This window comes from Rhinolophus sinicus, chromosome 16 (assembly GCF_057876585.1).
Source record: "Rhinolophus sinicus isolate RSI-liver-muscle chromosome 16, RSI-T2T, whole genome shotgun sequence".
Classification (NCBI taxonomy): domain Eukaryota; kingdom Metazoa; phylum Chordata; class Mammalia; order Chiroptera; family Rhinolophidae; genus Rhinolophus; species Rhinolophus sinicus.
Genome location: NC_142516.1, coordinates 52,517,903 through 52,544,654, shown reverse-complemented (window position 1 = coordinate 52,544,654; position 26,752 = coordinate 52,517,903). Strand labels below are relative to the sequence as shown.

The 26,752-nt window shown below is 39.4% G+C and overlaps 2 protein-coding genes and 1 long non-coding RNA gene across 6 annotated transcripts in view; 2 read left to right on the top strand and 1 right to left on the bottom strand.

Annotated features, from left to right (window-relative positions):
* Positions 1-16,214, top strand: part of PLGRKT (plasminogen receptor with a C-terminal lysine) — a 40,753-nt gene extending 24,539 nt beyond the window's left edge. For all 4 annotated transcript variants that reach the window (XM_019727168.3, XM_088793487.1, XM_088793486.1 and 1 more), the window contains 3 exons: positions 12,613-12,743; positions 13,312-13,421; positions 15,817-16,214. In XM_019727168.3, coding sequence (XP_019582727.1) covers positions 12,613-12,743; positions 13,312-13,421; positions 15,817-15,938 — 363 coding nt within the window. In that variant the 3' untranslated portion in view covers positions 15,939-16,214. The remainder of the gene's footprint in view (positions 1-12,612; positions 12,744-13,311; positions 13,422-15,816) is intronic.
* LOC141571119 (uncharacterized) overlaps positions 1-20,896 on the bottom strand; it is a 41,300-nt gene extending 20,404 nt beyond the window's left edge. Inside the window, exon 1 of the long non-coding RNA XR_012495718.2 lies at positions 20,772-20,896. This is a non-coding gene — a long non-coding RNA (uncharacterized LOC141571119). The remainder of the gene's footprint in view (positions 1-20,771) is intronic.
* Positions 19,943-22,544, top strand: LOC141571118 (prorelaxin-like). The gene is made up of 2 exons (XM_074330462.2): positions 19,943-20,967; positions 22,006-22,544. Exons 1-2 carry the CDS (start codon positions 20,748-20,750, stop codon positions 22,338-22,340), a joined length of 555 nt encoding a protein of 184 aa, XP_074186563.2. The 5' UTR covers positions 19,943-20,747; the 3' UTR covers positions 22,341-22,544.
* Positions 22,545-26,752: the final 4,208 nt, after the last annotated feature.

The window sequence follows — 26,752 nt, the reverse complement described above, 5'->3', positions numbered from 1 at the left end:
ATAATAATCTCTAGATCCATCACGTTGTTGCAAATGTCCGTGTTTCATCTTTTCTTATGGCAGAGTAGTATTCCATTGTGTACATATACCAAATCTTTATCCAATCATCTATCAAAGGACACTTTGGTTGTTTCCATGTCTTGGCCTCTGTAAATAACACTGCAATGAGCACGGGAGTACATATATCTTTACAGATAAATGTTTTCAAATTTTTTGGGTAGATACCCAGGAGAGGCATTGCTGGGTCATATGGTAATTCTATTCTTAATTTTTTGAGGACCCTCCATACTGTTTTCCACAGCAGCCATACCAATTTACATTCCCACCAACAGAGTATGAGGGTTCTTTTTTTCTCCACGCCTCTCCAACACTTGTTATTATTTGTCTTGTTGATAATACACATTCTAACAGGTGTGAGATGATATCTCATTGTGTTTTGATTTGCATTCCTCTAATAGCTAATGAAGTTGAACATTTTTTTCATGTATGTGCTGGCCATTTGTATGTCTTGTTGGGAGAAGTTTCTGTTCGTGTCTTCTGCCCATTTTTTAATTGGATTGTTTGTCTTTTCCTCGTTGAGTTGTGTGAGTTCCTTATATATTTTGGATATTAGCCCCTTATTGGAAGCATTGTTTGCAAATTTCATCTCCCATTCGGTTGCTTGCCCTTTGTTGATGGTTTCTTTTGCTGTGCAGAACCTTTTAGTTTGATATAGTCTCATTCGTTTATTTTTACTTTTATTTCCCATGCCTTTGAGGTCAAATTCATAAAATCCTCTTTGAACCCAAAGTCCTAAGTTTAGTACCTATGTTTTCTTCTATGCAGTTTGTTTCAGATCTTATGTTTAGGTCTTTGATCCATTTTGAGTTAATTTTGGTACTTGGTGACAGATAATAGTCTAGTTTCATTCTTTTGCATGTGGCTTTCCCATTTTCCCAGCACCATTTATTTTCTCCATTGTATGTTTTTGGCTCCTTTGTCAAAAATTATCTGTCCATATTTATGTGGGTTTATTTCTGGGTTTTCAATTCTATTCCATTGGTCTGTGTGTCTTTCTGCTAATACCATGCTGTTTTGATTACGGTTGCTCTGTAGTACAAGCTGATGTCAGGGAGTGTAATACCTCCAGTATTGTTCTTTTTTTCTTAGTATTGCTTTGGCTATTGGGGGTATTTTGTGGTTCCATACATATCTGATGATTTTTTGTTCTATTTCTTTAAAAGATGCCCTTGGGACTTTGATGGGGATTGCATTAAATCTGTATATTGCTTTGGGTAATATGGCCATTTTAACTATGTTGATTCTTCCAATCCATGAACATGGAATGTCTTTCCATTTCTCTGTGTCTTCTTCAATTTCTTTTAAAAATGTCTTATAGTTTTCAGTATATAGGTCCTTCACATCCTTTGTTAAGTTTACTCCTAGGTATTTTATTCTTTTTTTTTTTTTTTTTTTTAATGAGGTGTACATTTTCTTTTTTTTCTTTTTTAATTGAGGAAGGGGAACAGGACTTTAGTGGGGAACAGCATGTACTTCCAGAAGTTTCTTCCAAGTCAAGTTGTCCTTTCGATCTTAGTTGTGGAGGGTGCCTTTCAGCTTCAAGTTGTTGTCCTTTCAGTCTTAGTTGTGGAGGGCACGGCTCAGCTCCAGGTCCAGTTGCTGTTGCTAGTTGCAGGGGGGTGCAGCCCACCATCCCATGTGGGAGTTGAACCGGCAACCTTGTGGTTGAGAGGACGCGCTCCAACCAAGTGAGCCATCTGGGAGCTCAGCGGCAGCTCAGCTCAAGGTGCCGTGTTCAATCTTAGTTGCAGGGGGTAGTGCCCACCATCCCTTGCGGGACTCGAGGAATTAAACTGGCAACCTTGTGTTTGAGAGCCCACTGGCCCATGTGGGAATCGAACTAGCAGCCTTCAGAGTTAGAAGCATGGAGCTCTAACCACCTGAGCCACCAGGCCAGCCTGGTATTTTATTCTTTTTGTTGCAGTTGCAAAAGGAATTGTTTTTTCTTTCTTTTTCTGAAATTTCATTGTTAGCATGTAGGAATGCAGTGGATTTTTGTACATTGATTTTGTAGCCAGCAACTTTATTGTATTCATTGATTGTTTCTAATAGCTTTTTGGTAGAGACTTTAGGGTCTTCTTTATAAAGCATCATGTCATCTGCAAAAACTTGACAACTTAACTTCTTCATTCCCAATTTGGATACCTTTTATTTCTTTCTGACTGCTCTGGCAAGGACTTTTAATACTATGTTGAAAAGCAGAGGTGATAGGGGACAACACTGTCTTGTTCCTGAATGTAGAGTGAAGGGCTTCAGTTTTTCACCGTTAATTATTATATTAGCTGAGGGTTTGTCATATATGGCCTTTATTATGTTAAGGTATTTTCCTTCTATACCATTTTATTAAGTGTTTTAATCATAATTGGATGTTGTATCTTGTCAAATGCTTTTTCTGCATCTACTGATATAATCAGATGATTTTTATCTTTTATTTTGTTTATGTGATGTATCACATTGATTGATTTGTGTTATGTTGAACCATCCTTGTGGCCTTGGGATGAACCCCACTTGATTGTGATGTACAATCTTTTTAATGCATTGTTGTATTCAATTTGCTAGAATTTTGTTAGGATTTTTGCATCTGTATTCATCAGAGATTTTGGTCTGTAATTTTCCTTTTTGTATTATCCTTACCAGGTTTTAGTATCAGGGTAATGTTGGTCTCATCAAATGAGTTAGGAAGTATTGCTTCTTCTTCAATTTTTTGGAAGAGTTTGAGGAGGACAGGTATTAGATCCTCTTTGAATGTTTGGTAGAATTCACTAGTGAAGCAATCTCGTTCTGGACTTTTGCTTTTGGGAAAGTTTCAGATGACTGATTCAATTTCCTTACAGTTGATTGATCTATTTAGATTTTCCAGTTCTTTGTGATTCAGTCTAGGAAGGCTATATGTTTCTAAGAACTTGTCCATTTCTTCGAGGTTATTGAATTTGGTGGCATACTGTCCTTCATAGTATTCTTGGATGATCCTTTGTATTTATGTGGTATCCGTAGTAACTTCTCTTTCATTTCTGATTTTATTTGTGCCTTTTCTCTTTTTCTCTTAGTGAGGCTAGCCAAGGGTTTGTCAATTTTATTAATCTTTTCAAAGAACCAGCTCTTGGTTGCATTATTTTCTCTATTGCCTTTTTGTTCTCTATTTGATTTAGTTCTGCTCTGATTTTTATTATTTCCTTCCTTCTGCTGAGTTTGGGTTTCATTTGTTCATCTTTTTCTAGTTTTTTAAGGTGTAACATCTGGGATTTTTCTTGTTTGTTGAGATAGGCCTGTAATGATATAAATTTCACTCTTATTACTGCTTCACTACCTCCCAATAATTTTGATAGGATGTATTTTCAGTCTCATTTGTTTCTATGTATCTTTTGATCTCTCTTCTTACTTTTTCCATGACCCAGTCATTCTTTAAAAACATGTTGTTTGATCTCCACATATTTGTAATTTTTCCTGCTTTCTTTTTGCAGTTGATATCCAATTTCAAAGCCTTGTGATCAGAGAATATGCTTGGTATGATTTCAATCTTAAATTTGCTGAGGCTAGTTTCATGTCCCAACATATGGTCTATCCTTGAGAATGCTCATTGTAAGTTTTTGAGCAGAGGCACAAATGGGTAGAATTTACATTTTTAAATAATCAATCTTAAAATTTTATATCTATCCTCTAGGCAAATAATAGTAACTTTTACTGAATCCTTATTAAAGTTCTGCTCTAAACTTTTGCATGTATTTTCTCACTTAACCCTTTAAGGTAGGCATTGTCATTTGCTGCATTCCACAGGAAACTGAGGCACAGAGAGATAGATGCAAGACTCACCAAAAGCCACACGGTTTGCAAGTGATGGAACCAGGCTTCAAATACAGGCAGTCTGGCCCCAGTGCCCTCAGTATTAACCTCTGGGCTTTTGTTACTAGCCATAAACCATAGGCTGGACATAGAATGCTCGCATGGGGCTACTGCAGTAGCCAAGTTGATAAGGACTTGGATTTCAGGGGAAGCAGCAAGAATGGAGAAATGGGGAGATTTCAAAAGAAAAGTTGGTAGAATTTCTGGACTAACTAGATACTTGGGGGATTAAGAAGAGTATGTTAAAGATGAAACGAAAGTTTTCTTCCTCTAGAAGAATTATGGAGACTCTGAGGAATACAAGGAACTGGCAGGGGAGCTGGTCTGTAGGAAACAATAAGCAAAGTGTAGGGATGTTGAATTTGGGGTAGCGCCAGGAATGCGTGTGAGCGGGCTGCCACTGGCAGCCTTGCTCAGTGAGCGGATGGGGCTCCGGAGAGAGATGTGGGGATCTTCAGCAAAGAAGAAGTTCGAAGTCAGGAAAACAGGTGAACTATCCAAGAAAGGGAAAGGGAAAAGAGGAAAGGAAGAAGTCTCTAAGTGTAGGTAACCACTGTCCCCCACACCCCCCCAAAAAAAAGGCAAGACAAAGGGGTTAACATACCAATGCCTGTAGTGCACCAGCCCCTTGCAAATATGCCATCTTATAGGAGAGCAACCCTGTAAAGTAACTATGTTGTTCCCAGAGATAGAAATTGAAGTCAAGAGATTTAGGGGGCTTGCCCACAATCACACAGCAAGTAACAGAGCTAGAATCGGAGCCCAGTCCATGTGACTCCAAAGTCTGTCTCTTTCCATAAGTAGAAAGGTGTGGAAAGGTGGACATTGCTGGCCTGGGTGAGAATTGGTGGCTGGGGCCTAGGGGAAGATATGAAGGACAGGACATGAAGCCCAGGAGGTGAAGTGGAATAGGATTTCTAAGGACTATGTCATGTTTAGGAGTGAGTGAAAATTTTAAAGCAGGAAAGTCACATGACATTGCTTGTGAGACAGGAATATCAACATAAATAAAGAGAACAGTATACAGATGGGTTGGAGGGAGAAGAAACTAGGAATAGAGAAGACAGATTGGCACTAATGCAGTGCTTTGTTGATGGACACTGATCTGAGCTGGAGCAGGGAGAGCAGGAAGGAGACTGGATTCAAAAGACTTGCAGAGACACGGTGGCTGTCCACCTGCCAGTGGAGGTGTCCAGAAGGCAGTGGGAAATACGATCTCCCATTGAAGAGTTCTAGGATGGAGACTTAGAATTCAAAAGTCACCCGCAAGAGGTGGCAGCTGGAGCCTGGAAGACGATGATCTCACCAGGAACTGAGAAGACCCAGAGGAAATGGCTGAGATGGAAATTCTGGGGGGAAATTAAACAAATACAGAATGTGAAGGACTTTCTCTGGAAAAGGCTCCAGAGCTCATCTGTTCTTAGGGTTGCCTTTTCCCTTTGTGTCCCATTTATAAACGGGGAGCAGGCCTTGACCTTTCAGAACTTCCTTAGCTTCTTCACCTTGAGCACAGATAGTAGTTTCCTTATAAAACCACAGGCTGGACTTGATCTCTCCCAGGGCCCTTGGCCTAGAGCCCGGAACCCATGCTTGTGCAACAGGGTAGGAGAGGGCAGATCTCAAGAAATGATCAGAAGGTCATGTCTGCAGGCCATGGTCATTACTGGATGTGGTGGCTCTTCCAGTTATCTGAGGAATTAGATATAGCAATGAGGAGAAAGTCACGGGGGCCTGGGAAGGCTCACATTCAGAAAGTGGAGGTCACTGAAATCACTGCAGGGCTGGGGGCTTGAAATGCTGGGGGAGGGGGGAGAACTTGGCGACAGTGAGTGTAGAGGCTCTTTCAAAAAGACTTAAACAGAATAATTCAGTTAGTCTGTACCCCAGGTCAATTAGAGTTCATTATGTAGCGTCCTTATAAAATTCTTGCACTTTACCCCTATTTTCCACATTGAGTTGATTACTGCAAGTGCAGTTATAGTAGACTGCACGTTTAGGCTTTGGAATAGGCACCCCTGGGTTTGAATCACAGATCTGCCATTTAATAACACGCCACAGTGAAAATCACTCCAATTCTGATCAAGTTTCCTCAACTGTAAATTGAAATAATACCTTTTGTGGCAGGTAATACTGATTACTCAACTTCAGATCCATTCCTACTTCCTTATAGCATACTTGCCTACACAACAAAGGCTGGAAAGCCAAAGGCAAATTTCCCAGACTCCCTTGCAGTTGTGTTTTACATCTGACCTGGTTCTGCCAAGTAGGCATCCTGAAGGAAACTTGGGAGGTAGATGTGAGCATGTAAAGTTTCAAGAAGATATTGTATCTTCTTAGAACCGGCGTAGTGGAGGTGATTAGTATTTTAGGAATATGGAGGTGGAGTTTCAGTATTTGGTCCTGAGCATCTGTGGCAGGAAGCAGCAGCTGTGGGGTTCCCCTAGGAGAGTTCCACACCCCGGCTGAGCATTTTTCCTGGCTTTGTTGTTCCTGATAGTATGGAAAGCGAATTAACATTATGGCTCCCCTCAAAATTCTTAAGTTGCCAAATAACCTGCAATAATTCTTATTTTGTTTAAACTAAACGAGAGGAGTGGACTCCATTGTCTTCAACTCATAGACCAACCTCAGTTTTGTAGGAAAATCTGTATGTAAACTAGTACAATACTTAGCATCTGGTGGGTCACAGCATTAGCTGCCACAATATAGTAGAAACAAGCATCCTGCCATTTCTTAAGGGCTTTCTGACTTTATTTTTTGAAGCATATTTTGCTTCTAAGATTCTGAGTTCCAAGTATCATAGCACAGAGGTCTTAGCTTTGTGCAGTTAGGACTGACATAGTGGAACATTAATTATCAAACTAAGAAACATGTCCTTTTTAAAATGAGGAAATCCAGGATACAAGAAAATAGTCTTAATTGTCGTTTTTATTTCAGTTGTGGAACTGTCTTCGACTTCAGTTAATAGTGTTTTAATATACCAGATACTGTCAGAAGCTGTGTCTTTAAAGAATCTTAGATAATGGTTGAGATCATTTGTCTTTTGTTCTTTCCCAGGCTCTGTTCATCTTGTCAGTATGTTCTGATCTTGGTGGGGAAATTCCATATGCGAGTACTTTGGAATCCATACCTTACTATAAAAGGTTTTTGCCAAACTCCAATTCTGATTTTTTAATTAGTGTAACCTCATTATTCACAAACCTCCGAGAATAAGAATGAATTTAATTGTGTTGTAATAGTTACTGGAAGATATGTAACAAGATGATGTAACCAAAGCATTTAAGCTTCTGAATAATACTACAATTTTGTTCATATTCAATTATTTTCATAAGTCATTGATTTAAAAATAGTGTTGCTGTTTTTTAAAGCTTCAATTTACTACTCATTTCCCCTTTCAGATTCTTTCCAAACTGCTTACTGGTTGTTGAGAAAAACAAGTTAAAATTAAATGCCACTTGTCACAACTTTCATTATGGTTGCTTTTTTTTTTTTTAATGATCTTAGTTTATGTTTTGTTTATCTGAAATTCTGATTTTACTTTTAACTTAGAAGGTATCAATAATGGTTCTGTACAGAACTGTACACCTGAAACCTATCCAACTTTACTAACACTTCTCACCCCAATATATTTTAATAAAAGACAAATTCATTAATTAAAAAAAATAATGGTTCTATTAATTTAACAAAGGCATAGACATATGTAAAATATTCTCATTTCTGATGAAAACAAAACCTGTTTTGTGACAGACACATAGACATAACTTTTTAGTATTGTTCAATTAAGCAAATAGAAAGACAACTTTTCTATTACATGTGAACACATTATGCATAAGCTAAAAGACCATTGGAAACTGAAAACACAGAAGTAAACTGATTTTTTTCTCAAAGCTCACCTAATTATTTCTCAAAACTAGGAAAGGCTCCAATTAAAAAAAGAAACTTCAGTGATGATAATTTATAGGACAATGTCATTGACTTCTTTGTACTCTGAAAATGTTTTGTGCCCAAGTGAAATTTAATCATTTTATTATCATATTAAGGGGAAACTTATATAAAGTGGTCTGTGGACCTTTATGTAATTGGCCCTCCTGAAGCTCAAGAGACTGACAAATTACTGAGATCAGTAATTTTGTGGCTGTCCTTAATATTTTTAAACAAAGAAACTGAAGAATCAAAATACACAAGAAAGAACAGATGTAACAGTTTTAACAGCTGTAACACAGGAAAGTACAGATGTAACAGATGTAACAGTTTCATAAAGGTGGTTAGACATGGTCTCTCCTACTATGTACAATTACTTTTAATAAGCTAGCTCCCTTTTATTATGTTCTCTTTAAAATTAATTGTGGTTTTGTAGTTGTTAAACTAGTATCAGATAAGCCTGTAAGATTATTAGAGTCTGAAGTCATAATCAGGAACATTTAAATTTCAAATTGTTCTGTAAAGCAACATGAAAAGTAACAGAGATAGGAAAATTATTTCTATAGCTAGGTCTAACATTTTAAAAAACAATAAAGAAATTTACATTTATGATTTGGGTTAGAGATTATTAAGGAAACTTGTACATTTCTCTTTTGCTTATTTTTCCTTAGTTCTTAATATTTGGGGAAGAAGGGTGAAAATGATGCCTATTACTGGTAAATTAATGATTGCATTAATATAATTACAAAATTTATTAATTTGAATTTTAAAATGTGTTTGACCTAGACATATGACTTTAAACACAATTTTATGAAGGAGTAATTAACAAAGCTTTAATTGGTAATTAACATTACAGCTCAATGATGTTTTTCATCAATATTTTTTTGCCCATGGAGAGGGTATGCACAGATTTTTGTTAACCTTATGCTCAAGAAGTTTTGCAGATACAGTCTTGCTGGTTTTCACAATGTGTCTATGATACGGAGATGACTGCCTCTATTCTCATCAATAGGAGACTAGAGATCCAGAATATAACATTTGTTCATAATGATTTTTAAAAAATAAACTGAAATTTTGGAATAGTTTTAGACTTATAGAAAAGGAATACAGAGTTCCGGAATACCCTATACTTAATATACTCTACAGTTAATATCTGACATTACCATGGTATAGTTGTCACAACTGAGACACTAACATTGGTATATTACTATTAAATTCCATATTCATATTTCATTAGTGTTTTCCAAATGTTCTTTTGCTGTCCCAGAATCCTATCCAGGATGCCACATTACATTTAGTCGTCTTGTCTCCTTTCTCTCCTCTGGACTGTAACAGTTTGTCCAATTTTCCACGTTTTTGATGACCTTGTGAGGTCTGAGGAGTACTGGTCAGGTATTTTGTAAAATGTCTCCCAGTTTGGGTTTGTCTCATGGTTAGATTGGGGTTATGGGTTTTTGGATGGAAGACCACAGAGGTGAAGCGCCCTTCTTCTCACATTACATTAAGGACACCTGCTATCAACATGTCTCATCACTAATGTTAACCTTGATCACTTGGCCAAGGTAGTGTTGGCCAGGTTCCTCCAACGTAATGTTCCTTTCCCCATCTCCTCCTGCCCTCTCAGACTCTACTCCTTGGAAGCAACTAACAGCAAAGCCCACCATCAAGGGGTAGGAATTAAACTCCACGTCCTTGAATTTGGCAGGGCAGGATCTACACAAATGATTTGGAGTTTTTCTGTATAGGATATTTGTCTCCTGCATTTATATCAGAATGGACTCACAGATATTTATTTTATACTTTGGGTCGTAATCCAATACTATGTTATACATTTGCTGCTCAAATTGTTCCAGTTTTGGTCATTGGGAGCTCCTTTAGGTTGGCTCCTGTGCCCCTCTGACATGCCCCATTTTTTTTTTTTCTGGCACCATAAAATGCTCTCGCTCATTTTGTATATTTCCTGTCCCAGTCTTAGGTCAGCCATTTCTCCAAGGAGCCCTGGTTCCTTTTATTGGAGGGTAATATTATAAACCAAAATCTGGGTGCTGGGTGTGTTCCTTGCTACAAGGGTGTCATCACCTCTATGTCCCCTCAGGGGACAGAGCTAGGAAATATATACACTTCCACTAACCATGTATATCTATAATTTTATCTGTCTAGCTGTACCTATATTAAGTTAAATATGAGTTCATACTGATGTTACTGCCTCTAGTCCAATATACCATAGTTTATTCTAGTGTTTTCCCCTTGCTTTTTTGTAATCTCCCTTTCTAATTGTAAGAAACCTGTCTCCCACCATCTGCCATGCATTTATTGTTTGTTCATTTCCAGTTATACATGTAGTTTCAGAATTGTTAACCCATACCCTGTGAGAAATCACTTTGGTAACTAGAGTACAATATTTATGTACAGTTCCTTTTATCTTTAGTTCTACAGTTGCCAGTCAAAATACGATTTTCCCAAGTTAGGTCAGTTCCTTTTCCTCTATCCCCTTCAGTGAAGTTCTGTCATACATTTGTAATAAAATTAGATTATTTTGTCACAGTCCACATTCTATCCTATGTATCCCCTGACCTTCTGGGTGATGTGTAAATTTGTATACAGTAAGGTTCACTCTGTGCTGTAAAGTTTTAAAGGTTTTGACAACTTCAGAAAGTCATGTACCCACGACAGTACCATGCATGTTAGTTCGACCACCCTTACTTGTTCACAATTGTTTGACAGTTCCCAGAGGATTACTTTTCACACTATTTCAGCCTGATCTTTGGTTGGGAAAAAACTTAGGTTGTGAAGTCTTTCATCTCAGGCAGTGGTTCTCCATGCTCGCTGCACAGTGGAATGACCTGGCGACCTTTAAAAATACTGATAACTGGCCTTGGTTTCATCGGCCCCTTCTGCTTTAACTGTCTGAGGTATGAGCCGGGCATCGGGACTTTGAAATGCTCCCCAGATGCTCACAATGTGCAACCAAGATCAGAACCACTGGTCTTGGGTTCATCTCTGTCATAACTGGCTGTAGTTGCCTTTTGATAACAAAACAAATAGTTAATTGATGCACCTACATCACTTTGGGGCATATTAGCAACTATCATGTAAGATATTTGAGTAAGTAATATACTAAGGATGAATTTCACATACTAAATAATTATGTGTGCAAAAACACTATTTTTGACTCTCTAACTGAATTCAAAATGAACTTCAATTTCTGCTGCCGAAGGCAAATTTAATTTTGACAAGTCAAAGTGACTCAATTATTTCTAGGGTAAAACTCATTTCTTTGTAGATAAAGAGTTCAAATTAGCTTGCCCCCGCCCCTTCTCTGTCCCTTTCTTTCTGGACCAATGTAGGTTTGGGTCCAGGTGGTCTCAGGTGTCATGGGCATTGGAGAAGGCACATCTGGTCAGAGGAGGCTTTTCTGCTGTTGTTTTCTGTTTGATCAACCTGGGCAGTGCCAGGTGATTTTCTCTGAGGCTGTCTGACCATTTTCAAGCTTGCTTGGCCACCACCTCTGTGCTCTGGGGTGCTGCTGATCCTCTGACATCCAGTTGCCTTCCTCAACCACCCCTTGGCTTATGGTCTCTACCCAAGTGTCTATTATGGGGTCCCTGGGCCCTAGGCTGTGGTGGCTCCTTGGTAAGCCACCTGCTTTGAATTCTCAGTTACCTCCTGTGACCCTCTCCAAGTTGACATGAGAACCTTACAAATGTTTTACACACCTTGTGGCAGCCGAGGGAGACTGAGGTGGCCTCTCTCAGGTCGGCTCTAGGCCTAGATCTGCCCTGCATCCATTTCTGCTGTACTTTAGTTTTCCCTACCCAGAGTTCTCAACAGGAGGCAGGACCACAAGTGCTCTTAGTCTGGGGATCCCCAAACCCCAAATCCACCACATCCCCTGGGGCTTCAACTCCTAAGAGGGGCTAACGAGCCAAGCCCCATCTTTATATCTAAAAATCTCATTCTCCTCTCCCAGTTGCTTCCCACAGTAGAAAAAAGAAATGGAGGGGAAACTGAGTCATATTATTACTCATTCCTCCCCACCCTATGGTTTACATCATAAATTCTATGCTTGCTATCCTCTATGCTTTGTTAATAATACATCATGCCAGGATTTTAGAATTAAAAACAACTTTTCTCTCTCACATATCTAACTCTCTCAAAATAATACTTGGGGTTTCAAAAATACATTCAGAAGTCCAGTGTCCTGTGTTCTGGGCTGTATCTGCTTTCTACTCCAAAGCTGTGGAAGGCACTGACTAAAGTGGTGAAGGACTTGAAGCAACAAGAAAATGGTGGCAAAGAAAAGTCTCTATTGATGTCTCAAAATAATACTCCCCTAACATCGTGGAGCGATATGGACCTGATACTCCAAATCAACTTCAATTTGGAGTTGGATGGATTTGGAAGGCAAAATGATCTCAGTGAACGTTGTAATAAAGGCCAATAGGAAGCATCTGCATTTAAAGACACATAGATCTTTCCTCACCCTTGATGTATTAAAGTGAACATATATTTGAGGCGTGGATAAAAGCTCCAGACCACATGTGTTCAATACCTCAGGACGCAGAAAAAGAGTATCATATCTATTCTGTACATATTCCAGGAAGATTTCACTGCCAAAATGACAGTTGGGGATAGCTGTCCAGAGGGACTTTTTCAAAAGTCTATTGAGAATTTTGTTTAAAAAAATGAATCAAAGCAACTGAAGAATGAAAATCCACTGGAAAAGCAGGTTATTAACTCTGTGCTCAGATTCAAAAGATGACTAAACCACATTTTGTCTTTTGTCCTCAGCTAGAAAGGCAGCTAATGATGCAGAATGAAATGAGAGAAAGACAAATGGCCATGCAGATTGCTTGGTCTCGGGAATTCCTCAAATATTTTGGAACATTTTTTGGCATTGCAGCCATCTCTTTAACAGCTGGGTATGTTTGTTGTTTACTTTAAAATTTTCTTAAATAATTTACTTCTTTTGCCTTTGCTACTGTATTATTAAGTTGGCCAAGATAGGACTCGGTCCAAATAGTGTATATGTAAACAAAGTACCCCATTATAGCTTAGTCCTCGGAGGTAACTCTGTAGAAACATGGTAGTAATAGTTACTTCTGCCTTTAGTTTCTTAGATTTCTTCTGTCCTTTTCTCCATTTCATAAGTTAGAGAGAGAGGACTGACTTGACCCCGAGATAGAAGGAATTTACACGTTTACCTCCACAGTCCGTAAAGGATAGATATCAATATTTAACCATTCATACAATGAGTAATCTGAGCCTCGACATCAAATAAAAATGAGCAAGATCCTGTCCTTAAGAACTGCAGAATCTGGTGAGGGGTTATGGGTAAGAAAATCTTATTTTCAAAGAAGATTCAAATGATTAAGTAACTTTTGAAATGAAGGCCATTCTTTCAAAAAACAGGAAAACATATTTTTTCATTGAGTATAGAGATACGTATTTACATTTCTTGATACTCGTTCTTCTTTGTTCTTGAACCAGAGCAATAAAAAGGAAGAGACCAGCCTTCCTCTTCCCTCTCGTTCCCTTAAGCTTTGTCCTTACCTACCAGTATGACCTGGGCTATGGGACCCTTCTACAAAGAATGAAAGGTAAGTCTTTGATAAACCAGAGGCTCTGTTTCTGATTCATCTGGTTAAAGTATCCTCTCCTTATAATCCCTTGACATATGAAGATTCCGATAAGACCCTCAGCCTGAGCTCCCCAGGACCAACACTTCTGCCCCCTCACACACTGTGGTATGATGGAGCCAGCTCATACCAGCTCACGAGAACCAACTGTCAAATTTTCAGAAATTTTATAAGCTGGTTGTTAAATACAATAATTATTAAAAGTTAAATTATATAAACTTACAGTGAAATAAATTGCAAACAAATAAACATTATGTTTAAAACAATGGTAAAACACTCAGAACGCATTGGTTCCTAATTATTTTACTATTACCTATACTCTTAAGCTGTGGATAGCTATTGGATCTGTATGATAGAAATGCAGATACATATACAGACACAATAAAAGACAGCTACAACTCTGACTTCAGTGACATCCCACTGGGACCTTGAAGTTGATTGTGGTAGGAGTATGTGTACCATGGAAAACTGCAAATGCCAAATCAAGACTTGATTTATTTTTTGTTGTTGCTTGTCTAGACCAGGGGTTGGAAAACTATGGCCTGAGGAGTGGCCAAGTCTTTTTGAAAATACAGTTTTATTGGAACACAGCCATGCCCATTCATTTCTGAATTGTCTGTGGCAGCTTTCCCATTATCATGACAGAGCTGAGTCATTGCAATAGAGATGAATATGTCACAAGCCTAAAATAGTTACTGTCTAGCCCTTTAAAAAAGTTTGTCAACCTATGGTCTAGACTTAAGAAAGCCACGAAGGAGATGTTAATAATGTAGGTTATGCTTAAAAGTGTGTTGTGTCCATAGCTATTACATTGTGAACAGCATAAAAAATTGAGGAACTATTCTCCCAATGTTTAAAAACTGTTGTCTGAAACAGCAGAGTTCTTCCCATCATTCTCAACTATGTCTCATTGTTTATATGGACATTAGAATTCTCAATGCCTCATAAAAATTGATATGCAGTATTAAGATTTGTCAACTCTTATTACACAGCATTCATTTGAACATATTACTAATGGAGAGTGAATTTTTTTCTAGGAACATTTTGACTGTATGTTTTGGAAGTAATTTTATTACAGGTCCATCAGAGTCTACAGAATATTTAAACCTTCAAGGCATGTTGTGGGAATTTCTTATAAAAAAAAATACAACTTTGGAATCCACCAGAAAACTTAACCACATTAGAAAGTTCAGGTGAACACACAATAGGATTTATAGATGATGTAATACAGAACTGTACACCTGAAATCTATGTAACTTTACTAACAATTGTCACCCCAATAAACTTTAATTAAAAAGAAAATAATAGAAAAAAAAAAGAAAGTTCAGGTTATAACATTTAGCCCTGTTAACTAGTGATAACCCCAAGATATACAATCCCTGTTGGACTAAATTTATCATCAGCCATTCTGTAAATACGTACTGAGATTTGCCATATGTGTGATACTCTCACATGGGGACATCTAATCTGTCATCGGTGGCCGGCCTAATTATATACAAGTTATAATGATCTTTACTTACGGTTTAAGATTGAGGAAAAAAGCATTTGCAGATGGTTGAAATGCTATTACAATTTGAAAACTGTAGTCTGCCCTGTTGAATTTCGAGTATACATTGTGTGCTAAATGAGGAGAACTTAAGAAAACATTTATTTGCCTTCATTTCTAAAGTTTATGAAATGCCAATGCGTATTATCATTTTTTATTAATTTTTCTAATTCTTCTTCAACAATAAAAGTTGGCAAAGAAAGTACTAGCTGTTATCTGAAGGAAGAATTGTTTATGAAATTGTGTGTGTGTATATGTGTGTATATATATATATATATATATATATATATATATATATATATACAGACTAAAGAACATCTAATATTATTTCAGGTATTTATAAGTAGTTTCAGGTCAAAGATTAGCTTTCCTGAAAATTTAGAATTTTTAGTAAACCTTATTTTCTCTCATGTCACTTATGATATGTTAAGGGGCAATGGGAAGCAGACTATATAGGTAGTTTCTCTACCTCAAACCCCTCCAAACACAACTAATACTTATCCTGACTTTCCTTCAGGGAAAAAAAATATTACTTGGTAAGCTTTCTCTTCTACATTTTTAAATGCTGTCTTCTGTCAAATAAAGTCCCTGCCATCTGATTTATCTCTCTCTGAGTCTTCAGAATGCATCACTGTGTTTCCTTTGGGAGGCCACTTCTCCTGAGGACAATGGGTGAAATATTTAACTGTGAAACTTGAGGATACCCCTCCACACAGTGTTACAGCTTGTCACTGGCGCACAGCAAGTGGGCCTTCTCACAAAATGCTGGTACCCCTTTGTCACCTTGCATGTGTCTGTACTTTATTTAAGGTGAAGCTGAGAACATACTGGAAACAGAAAAGAGTAAGTTGCAGCTACCAAAAGGAATGATTACTTTTGAAAGCCTTGAAAAATCCAGAAGGGAACAAAGTAAATTCTTCATAGACAAATGAAATCATGTTTACCCACTGAATCTCAAAACACAGAATTGTTGACTTGAATCATGGTTTTTATAACTTTTTTAATGCTCAAGATTTTGATATCATGGACTGTATTTTAAAATGTTGAAATGCAAGATCTGTTTTGTTAAGCTATTTTAAAATAAAATTTATAACACTCCACAAAAAATGGAGGTACTCTAAATAACTTTCAGATTTCTATGTATGTATATTACAAATATCTAAGTGTAAAATTAATAAACTACATTGTTTCAAATTCCTGAAAGCAAATGTCCTGCTGCTCTCATTTCTCTGTCTCACATGCTTTCCCCATCACATTAGTCTATCACAGATACTCCTTGTATTTGGATTTGTCAATTGTGTCCTGCCTCCAAACGACAGAAACAACGAATGTTAGCGAGCAGCATGCACACGGTGCTTACTCAGGCCAGGCACTGTTCTGAATGTGTATGTCCTTGTAGTCGTCCCAACAATCTCATGAGGCATCATTTTACAGATGGGGAAACGGAGACACAGAGAGGATGAATTACTTGCCCAAGGTCATATACAGACAGAAATGGGACTTGAACCTAGACCGTTTGGCTCCAGTGTCTGTGCTCTAAAAGGCCTTGAAAAAGTTAGGCCATCAAGCATTCTTGACATGCAAAGACAGATATGAAAGACCAAAGGCAAAAGCATTCAAATACCGACTCAGAGCAGAGTTGCTAAAAAAGTGGGAAGGACGGGAATTTGACTAGGATACCCATCTTTTCATTTCCGCTCACCAGGAAAGCTATACTCATGAGGTCATCTGATTTATACCCATTCCTATAGTTGCAAACAACACACATAATACACTAATTCGGAAGATATTTATTGATTGTCACTAATGTCTGGCGCTGTTGTAAGCACTGGAGCTCCATGAGTGAATGTGTAGGCAAGGTCGCTGCACCCCAGGCAGAGGAATAAGTTCTAGTGAGGGGTAAACTGGGGAGCGGAACAAAGAAACAAGGAAATAAACAAAATCATTTCTGATAGTGACAAACGCTTCAGCAGAAATGAAACAGGATAAGAGAATGATTTGAAGAATGTTGGTGGGGGGGACTACTTTAGACCCGGGATAGAAAGGACTCCTTCTCTGCAGAGGTGACGTGTGAGCTGAGAACAATGACGAATGAGTCGGTCCTATGAAGTGTAGCTAGGTATGGGGACAAGAAAGGGATCTCTAGGTGAAGGGAAGAGCCAAAGGAGAGGCTCTGAGACTTCCCAAAGAATAAGAAAGACGTCCAAGAGAACAGAAGATGAAATCTGAAGGGGAGAAGTAAGCATGGATACAATAGCTGGTACCTTGAAGCAGCTGAAGACATATGAACCTATGGCTTTGATACAATTTTGGTTGAAGAGACTTGGGCCAGTTCTTAAAGGATGCATTGAAGTTCTCCATGAAGACAAGGTGAAGAGGAAGTACATCCTGGGCTGCAGAAGGAGACTGATTAAAGGCAGAACCCTGAGTGCCAAGCCCAGGGATTTGCTGCTGGTTATTAGATTTGCCTGTGGCAAGGGATTCCTTACCTGGGGGACTTGTTAAAAATGAGCCTGAAGGCTCAACTAGTGAAGGCCCTTGGGTGCAACACCAAGGAGTCTGCACTCCATCGTAGAGGGACTAAGATTACAAATCAATCAACTTTATATGGTGTTCCACGTAACTTAGTTTGTGTTTGGGGGTAAGGCTGAAGGATCATTTATGGTATGATACTTAACGACACTTTGTAAAAGATTACAGCAGTGCACCAAATCTACTCCAAACAGTTTTAGTGACAAATACTAAAACCATTGTCAAGATGTTAGAGGAAAGGAAGACCCTTAGAAATGGGTCCCCCATTTTACAGTTGAGAAAATGGAGGACCTTAGTGATTTACCTAAAGTTCCACATCTGGTAATGGTAGTTTGTACTAAAACCTTGGTGTTTGGTATCCCTGGAAGGATTCTTTCCAATGCAACATGCTGCCTGACTCTGAAAGGAAAGTCACAAAGTCAAAATCAAAAATAATTTTTAAAATCTCTCATATATGCTCAATTTCATAGCCTTAGAAAATGTCTTAGGGTGGGGTTAGAAGGGCATAGGTTAGAAGAGGATGGGGAGGGAGCAGACTCAGATGGCAAAAATAACCTATAACCAATGTAATCAGAATATGAGCAATATGTACTTGATACTGTATTTTACAGACTTCAACAATTTTAATATATGCATGTTCAAATGTGATATTCTAGAGATGCTAGTCAGAACTTAGTGTTTTTTTGTTGTTGTTTTTGTTTTTTTGCTCTACTCTTCTGGGAAAGGAACAAACTCTTGCTGGGAAATTATTATTAAATGAGGACTGTAACTCAGGTATCTCTTGGCCTTGGAGACTGTTCTGCAAGAGGGTTGGAAATGCTCTTAGGTTTGGTCTCATGGAGATTTCAGAAGTACCCTGCATACTACCAACTGTCCAATTTGCAGAGAGTAGTTTTTAATATTCGGGGATAACTATTTAGCATCTCTGTTGATTTTTCTACTGGTAACTTTGGGTCAGTCATGGAATTTATGAAGATTGGAGCAGTACTTGGGCTGCAAGTGTACCAGGAAGCCCAGACTGGCTGGGGGTAAAGGAGGAGGACTGGGAAATGCCTAGAAAATAAGAGAGCCAAGAAGAGTAGTTTTCATGAAGGGATGGAACTCACTCAAATGCCTATCACAGTAAATACCACAAAAATGGCTACCAGGGTTCAGTGACTGGCATGGTTGGGGGAGCTGAACCCTTCAGGGACCCAAGCCACCCACAGAGCCCCTCATAGACCAGTCAATTTTGCTGTGCTAACTTGTTCCTCTGGCTATTTGGATGACAGTAAGAAGTGTGGCTGGAGTGACACAAATTCATTATGACCACTGATGAAACTGGACATCTGTATCCCACTGATACTCAGTGGTGTCGCTGAGTCTGAGGTTTAGATGACATTCCTGCTTCACAATTTCTCAGTCCACAAGTGTCACAGGGTTGAATTATATGGACTGATAATCTCAGATTATTTTTTCTCTTCGTTTGGCTGATCTAGCTTTCCTACAGTCCTGCTTGCTATGATAGCATGTATTCGGTATAGCAAAATACTATATGAGTGTAATAGTTTTGCATGCTATCATCCTTAGATATATATTCCCTGCTTCTTGTTGACTTACTAGTTTTCTTTTTTTTTTTTTCTTACCAAACCCACTGCTTATTTTATTAATCTAGAAGTTCTTTTTGAAATTTTGAAAACAACCTTAATTTCTTAAATCTGTAAAAGAGAAGACTGGGAAAATTACTGGATGGTGTGATTTTCTTACTGTACTTTTTTTGAAGCAATAGATAATCAAGTATTTATATATTATATTGACTCTGAGTCCATTAGAAAAACTACGTAATTTTTGTAATTCTGTATATCAAATATACCAAAGGGAGATTTCACAATTCAATGTTTAAGTTTGAAATGTGCACAAAAGAAAGATTCCAATTGCATGTTACATATAAAACTTTTAAACATAGCAATTTGTATAACATTAAAAAAATCTTTGGATACATGTTTGCTGTACCTGGGAAGAAACATTTATTTTGAAACTGGTTTAAACCTACACGTGATTCCCAGGTCATGTTTGATGAGTGTTCCACATCCAGCTATTGTTTTTCTCCACCAAACCCTCTTTTAATTAATACGTTATCCAGGGAATGTTTCCAAGCAAATAAAATTGAAAGCCTTGCAATATTGAAAAAATATTACCTCACCAAATACAGCAAAGAGAATACAACAAAACAAATACGTATGATTTTGGTGCTGTAACATGTGCTACCAGTATTTTCCTTCTGGAATTGCAGGATTTCACAACTTTCTTCAATTTCTTTATGGTTTCTTTCTGTGTGTGTGTGTGTGTGTGTGTGTGTGTGTGTGTGTGTGTGTGTGTCTGAGTGTGTGTGTCTCAGTGTGTGTGTATTCTTTCCTCTCTATAGATATAGAATAAAATCTCAAAGTAAACTATTCAAGCAGCCTTTTACTATCAAACCACCTGCCAGAGGAGGTGAAGGAAAGTCAAAGGAAAAAGTACATGGTAAGCTTAAGATACAGTAAAAGCCTAAGTGATGCATTGAGAAATTTAATGTTTTTACAGGGATTTGGATTAAAAATTCGTCAGCTTTCCCTCTCTTGTCAACAATTCATTCATTCGTTCATACATTCATTCATTAAACTTTTATGGATTGATACACCAGATAATTCAACCACTAATTAAAGCATTTGTAGTATTTTTAGGATTAGAAGGCTATGCAGTTAATGTTCACGCTGGAAAGATCTGGATTGTGAGGATATAAATGATTTCTTTTTTATATTTGTTGATATAATTCAGGCTATTGGCCACGTTTAACTTTATAATAAAGGAAAGACTTCAAATATTGACGAACTTTACATGGGTATACAGAAGCGCTTGAGGACAAGAAAAACAAAAGGAAAACATAGAACTACAAAAGGTCCAAGAAAAGAAAGACGGGCAAATGGAGGAAAGGTACGAAGCACAAGCCAGAGCTGGGGGTGAGGGATGGGAGCGGTGGATTGCAAGGAGGGGGGTGGGGAAAGGGGTGGAGTTTGGACCACATGACTCTAGGTCTAAGTGCTAGTCCGAGGGTTATAAAAGCGTGGTGGAGCCAAGGGGAAGCAGCCTGAAGTCCAGCATTGGCGCAGAGGCAGAGGCTGGTGATCCACAGCAGCCGCAGGGTCCAGAAAAAGGCTGAAACGCCCAGAAGAGCGGAGATTAGGTCCAAGATGGCGCGCCTGTTCGTGTCCTACCTGCTAGGAGTCTGCCTGCTCCTGAGCCAACTTCCCGCAGAGATCCAAGGCCAGAGGAACCAGAAGAAGAATGAGTTTATCAAGCTGTGCGGCTCCGAATTAGCCCTCTACTGGATCCGGCTCTGCGGCAACCTCAACTGGGACAGGATGGCCCTGAGCCCCAAGGAGCCTCGGCTGAGGTCTGGACCGCTTGCAGGTGAGCGCTCCCGCCCCTGGCCCTTCCACGTTTCCCATTGGTGGTTGCCATCGAGCTGCCGACCAATCCGAGCCGCGGCCCGCACTGCCGGGCTCTAGACCTCACTGACTGTCTGCGCTCAACCTGACTCAGGGTACCGGTGCCAAAAAGCTTGGGGTTTTCCCTCCGAAGTTGCTGTTCTAGTAAGTGTGTCACCGGAGATCTCACCAGAGAGAGGGAAAGCAGCGGGAACAGCAAACGGTCTCACTGGCTGCCCTTTACTTCCTGCAGCCAGGGTGACAGCGGGGTGGGGGGTGGGGGGGTAAGAGCGGGGAGGGGGGGAGGGGGAAGCCACAGGGGAGGGGAGGCTGCCCAAAGCCCCGCAAGAGGCAGGAAGCAGGGCGCCGGACCCAGAGTCAAGGTATGTGGGCCGGGCAGCGCGACTGCTGGTGGCGGGGCCAACTGGACAGGGCATCTTGACTGAGATGGCAGGGTCAAACAGTGAGGTGTGAGCTGCTTCTCAAGCATGTCTGAGCGTCAAGGGGCCAGGAGGCAAGGGACGTTTGCCCTTCAGACAAACACAGCTGCAAAGAACAGAAAACCCCACTGATGCTTCAAGCATCTGGGAGCTGCAACGGATTATCTTTCAAAGCAAAATCTGAGAATTGAACGCAGCTCAAATCTAGACTACATTTAAAAAGAAAAAGCAAACACTTTGTTAGCTATAAGGCATTTATAAAGGTAAATTGGAAGCTAAGTGTAAGTAGCAATGAAAAGTTTCACAGAGGTATAGGCCCCCTTCTCGGGAACGCGTGGAACTTGCATAGTGGACACAAGGAGAGATGACCGAGGGTCCCGCTGGAATAAGCAAATGCTGTAGGACTTTAAGCTGCCCAATTATAATCAACCAAGTTGTTTAGATATCAGGATACTGGCTGATTGTTTTGATGTGTATTCTATTGAGGCAACGCTTTCCTTATGTCTATGCAAAATTTTATAGTTTTCCCGATGTTCATCGACGTGTGCTTTCTCTCCCCCCACCCCACTGATTACACTTAGATATCATGGCATTGACCGACGCCCAGGATACAAAAACCTTAAATGTGTTGGAAACCGTTCCTGCTTCGTCAGAAGAGAGGAAGACAGCACTGTCTGAGAGGCAGCCATCGCTGAAAGAGCGCCAAGCTGCATTACAGGATGGAAATCTTAACTCGGAAGAATTTAAGGACAATATTCGTACTCGACAAAGTGAAGCAGAAGACAGCAGTCATTCGGAATTAAAGAACCTAGGCTCAGCTCAACATTACCTACAAAAGAGAAGCGCCGGTACTGTAATAGTCGATAGGTGTTGTAACTACGGCTGCTACAGAAAAGAGTTGGCTCGATACTGCTGAGATGAAGCAAATGTGTATTTCGTCTAATAATCACCTGTGTTCTCACCTATGTTCACATTCACTGATGCCTCTGTCACCCCACTGATGATTGGAATATAAAATATCACAATTAGTGTTTGGGTTTTGAATTTGGTGTGTAAGGAATTATTCCTGGCATTATTGTAGTTACTGCTAATAAATACTTTTATGCTAAAAAGTATGTTTTTATTAATGGCATAACTGTATTGCCTTTTTAATACTATTAACTTAAAATAACTAAATCTTTAACACTTTACACACATTAATGAACTTAAAAATGGTTTCTAAATAGATAGTAAATCTCTCAACTCTATTTCTTGCTTTAGTGAGAATGGATTAGTCTATTTTTGAAATGTGTACTTGATACGTTATGATCTGTCCCCCACTTTTTCCTCCAGACCTACTATCCACATGTTCTTTCACTACACAATATTAAACAAATTATTTTAATAGTAAAAGAAAAATTAAAAATAATTCAACTTACGCAATGCTTAACGCTGGCTATATAAAAAGGACCAAAATGTTTTTATCGATATTAATTCATATCAGATACACAAAGAGTCTCAAATCATGGAGTTTTCTAATAGATTTTACAAGTTTTTCTGTTGTATTGAGATATTAATTACAAACAATTCTACTGGACACTAAATCAATTTAATTCAGTGGGGCCCATACGAACACAGCTGTTTTTCAAACTAGGGTTCTTCTCTTAATTCTATCACCGAAGACAGTAAAAAGCAAACCACGTTTTTTTAAGGAGAAAATAAATAGATACATAAAGAGGATAAACATCTCTGTGTCATATATTACAGAAAACCTGCTTTAGCAAAGAATGCACTTTTTGTTCACTATTGTAGAATTTACAAACCATTTCGGTAACAAAGTAAATGAACTAATATGAAAACTTGTTAGAGTAGTAAAGTAACAAAGTTCTCATCTTAGTATTTAGCAGTTCCTTCGATATCCCGTACACATAAAATTTGAGACAGCATTTATAGAGAACTGCACTTAAATAACAAGTAAATCTCCATCTAAGCCTATAAATAGAATATATAAAGGGATTAAGACAGCAACTGCCATATTTCAAGTCCTATACATGATTAATAATAACCAGGGCTCTAAAGTTTTTTAAGTCTTCACCAACACCAACTTGTAAAACTTCGGATGCACAACCTCAGAGGCCATTAGCCATCTCATAAAGCCAGGAAGGGTGCTGTCTGAAATGTCCAACCCGGGACAACAAGGGCGCTGACCAGGAAACTTGCAGCCCAGACAGAACAAACAGGCTTCCCTAGACGCAGAAGACATCTCCCCAGACCTTGCTCTGGCCACGTCCCTCATCTGCTCCTCCACAAAAGCCCTGGAGGCGGCACCCCTGGTCCAGAATCAGCATTCGCTACCTCTGACGACATGGCCTTTTTTTAAGTGGGACACTGAGGTCTTTTGCCACCACCGGTGACTCAGTTACTTCCATCTTCCAGTACATACCACTACTCCTGGCCTACGCTCTCCTCTAGTTTAGATGGAAGTGTGCCCCCAAATGTAACACCTCTGGTCCCTACCTGTGTGAGCTATGACGCCTGCCTTTCTTATTCCTAAAGGACCGTGTCTAGGTATAACAGGTATAAATTTGCAAGCAGTCTCTGCTTTGGAAAAAAATGCCTAACTTCTTCATTTTTCACAAATCAATAGAAATACACATTCTGTGACTGAGTTGGGAATTCAGCATCACACATTATTCTAATGGAGCTACCCATTAACCTGTGCTCGAAATCCAAAAGCACCAAAGCGTTAGGCTGCCGGACCCCCAGTTTTCAGTGACGCCCACCTTAACACCTACTACTCTAGCCTGCATGGTCCCCTCAATTTAGGGGCGTGTCTCCCTCCTGGGGATCAGCAGAACTTTGCCAAGGGTGCTTGTTTCTCTGCTCAGGGTCCTATTTCCTCAGGTGACCACAGTCACCCCCTCGGAAGCTTTCATCTCCCCAGGGCACCGCCACTGAGCGCTGCACATCGGTGACCCATTATTTCAGTACTCCAGGCCTTCAGCCTTTTTGCAGCACAAGGAAACCCCACGTACCCAAGCCACCCACAGGATCCCCTCATGGACCAGTTATATTTATTGTGCTAACTTGTTCCTCTGGCTATTTGGATGACAGTAAGAAGTGTGGCTGGAGCGACACAGATTCATCATGACCACTGATAAAAGAAACTGGAAACCTATCTCACACTGATACTCAGTGGTGTCACTGAGTCTGCGCTTTAGATGACATTTCGGGTTCACAACTTCTCAGTCCACAAGTGTCATGGGCTTGAATGGTGGACTGCTAACCTCAGTTTACTTTCTCTCTTGGAGGTCTTCCTCTGTGTACAGCAGCGCTCTGTACATGTTTTCTGCTCTACCAGGACATGGGGACGAGCAGACCCTGAGCTTGAGTGGGCTTGGGCGTTTCATTTGGTGTTAGGAGAACAGAATTCAGGGCGTGTGTACATGAAGTCAAGTCCTAGGGAAGACTGGCAATCTGGGGAAGACTAGCTCGGTGAGGGTTTCAAAAAACTGCAAAAGACAGCTGTTCGATATATGTGAAAGTCAGTGGATCAGACATATGATAATAATAGACACTGAAACCTAACAAGGGAGGTCTGTGAAAAGCTATCAGGATGTGAGGGCCGTATGGTTGGGCTTTGAGGAATACAGGTGACTGTTTTTCCTTATCTTCCCACCATTCCCACAACCATTAATTTTCTGCTGATGAAGACGTGATTTAAGTAGAAGGAGAACCAACTCTATCCACCAAGGATATGGAACGAGAAAGAGGGAGAGAGAGGGAGAGAGAGACAGAGAGAGACAGAGAGAGACAACACACTAACAACCCAATATGGACTCTGAGACACTCAACAATTACACATCTTCTCAAAATACTCCAGAGAAAACTTGGCCTCTGCAATGCTTTTCTCTTCACCTTCAGGAACTAAGAATTTTGAAAAGGGTCCAACTAATGCTACGTATTTCACACTAGCAATAATAAAAAGACACCTGGGGTCGAATGCAATGTGTGCCTCTCGATAGTTACTTGCTGAATTCAACAGCCCAGAGAAACCCAGGGTACTGGACTGAGCTTCCATCCAGCTTCCTTGTCTGACCCTGCACCTTAGGAAATAGCCTGGAAGTTGAATGAGGCAGGCAAAGGGGGTTCTGTTCAACTTCTGACTTTCATAAGTTCTCTTCAGCAATTCAAGCGGAGACATCAATTTCCTACTAGAATAGGGATGTTTCAGGAAAAGGGAAAATTCAAATAGCCAGCATGGACACCTCCTCTGCTCTGCCCCTCCAAACGGATTTCACAAGAAATTATTCAGAGAAAGCTAGCAAGAGGAACAGTGAAAGAAATGAATTTTGACATCTGTTATCTGACTAACACACATTTGTAGAATTTTGAAACAAAATTACTTTTAAATTGTACATTAATGGTATTGACTTTATAGGCCAGATCCTGTTATTTAGAATTTGGATACAGAGGATTTCATGACAGAGTATTCATGCTGATTGGAGAAAAGTACTCCAGTGAGTTGCTGCGGCAATGCCAGTGAGCAGAGAGCAGGGTTTCAAGGCCAAATCAAACAAACTCACAGACAGAAGGGTGGTTACCAGGGAGGAAGCAGTGTGGGGGAAGGATGAAAGGAGTAAAGGGGGTCAAATATATATAGTGACAGAGGGAGACTAGACCTTGGCTGGTGAGTACACAGTGCAATATACAAATAAAGTATTACAGAATGGTACACTTGAAACTCACATAATGTTATTCACCAATGTACCTCCAACAAACTTCATTAAAAACACTTTGGCTACGACCTTTAGACAAGTTACAAAATACACCTCCCTTTCCATAGTATACGTTTTTTACCATATTAAGTAGCATGTCCTGATATTACTGACGTGATTAGCTCTTTACAATACATTTAAAGGACTGCATGACCCACGCATGGTCAAAACAAGTATATTTAAAATTTTTCATTTGTTCATTTCTTCAGGATTGCAGTAAGTAACATATTCACTGGAATTATTCCAAAAATGTTTTACCAGATTCTTTGGGTAGTGGCTACGTGATAGTTTTCCAACTATTTGGCACACAGTAGTCAACTAGGGACTTTTAAAGATACTGATGCCTGCTTTGCATTCCAAGATATACTGGTTTAACTGTTGGGGCATAGAACGCAGGCATTAGGCATTCTTGAAGCTCCCCAGGTGATTCTAATGTGCCGCAACTTTGCGCTGGGGTAAGGGCCCAGGTTGGGAGTGGGAGCTATGCTACACTGTCTAATCTGAAGGATCAATCATTCCACGGAAGAAAAGATTCTACATGAGAAGTATCCTGGGGCACTCGTACAGAATT

Excerpts from the sequence above, each read along its gene's own strand:
- LOC141571118 (XM_074330462.2), top strand. The coding sequence starts at position 20,748 with ATGGCGCGCCTGTTCGTGTCCTACCTGCTAGGAGTCTGCCTGCTCCTG. Across the intron at positions 20,968-22,005 it reads GAGGTCTGGACCGCTTGCAG|ATATCATGGCATTGACCGAC; the intron begins GTGAGCGCTCCC and ends GATTACACTTAG.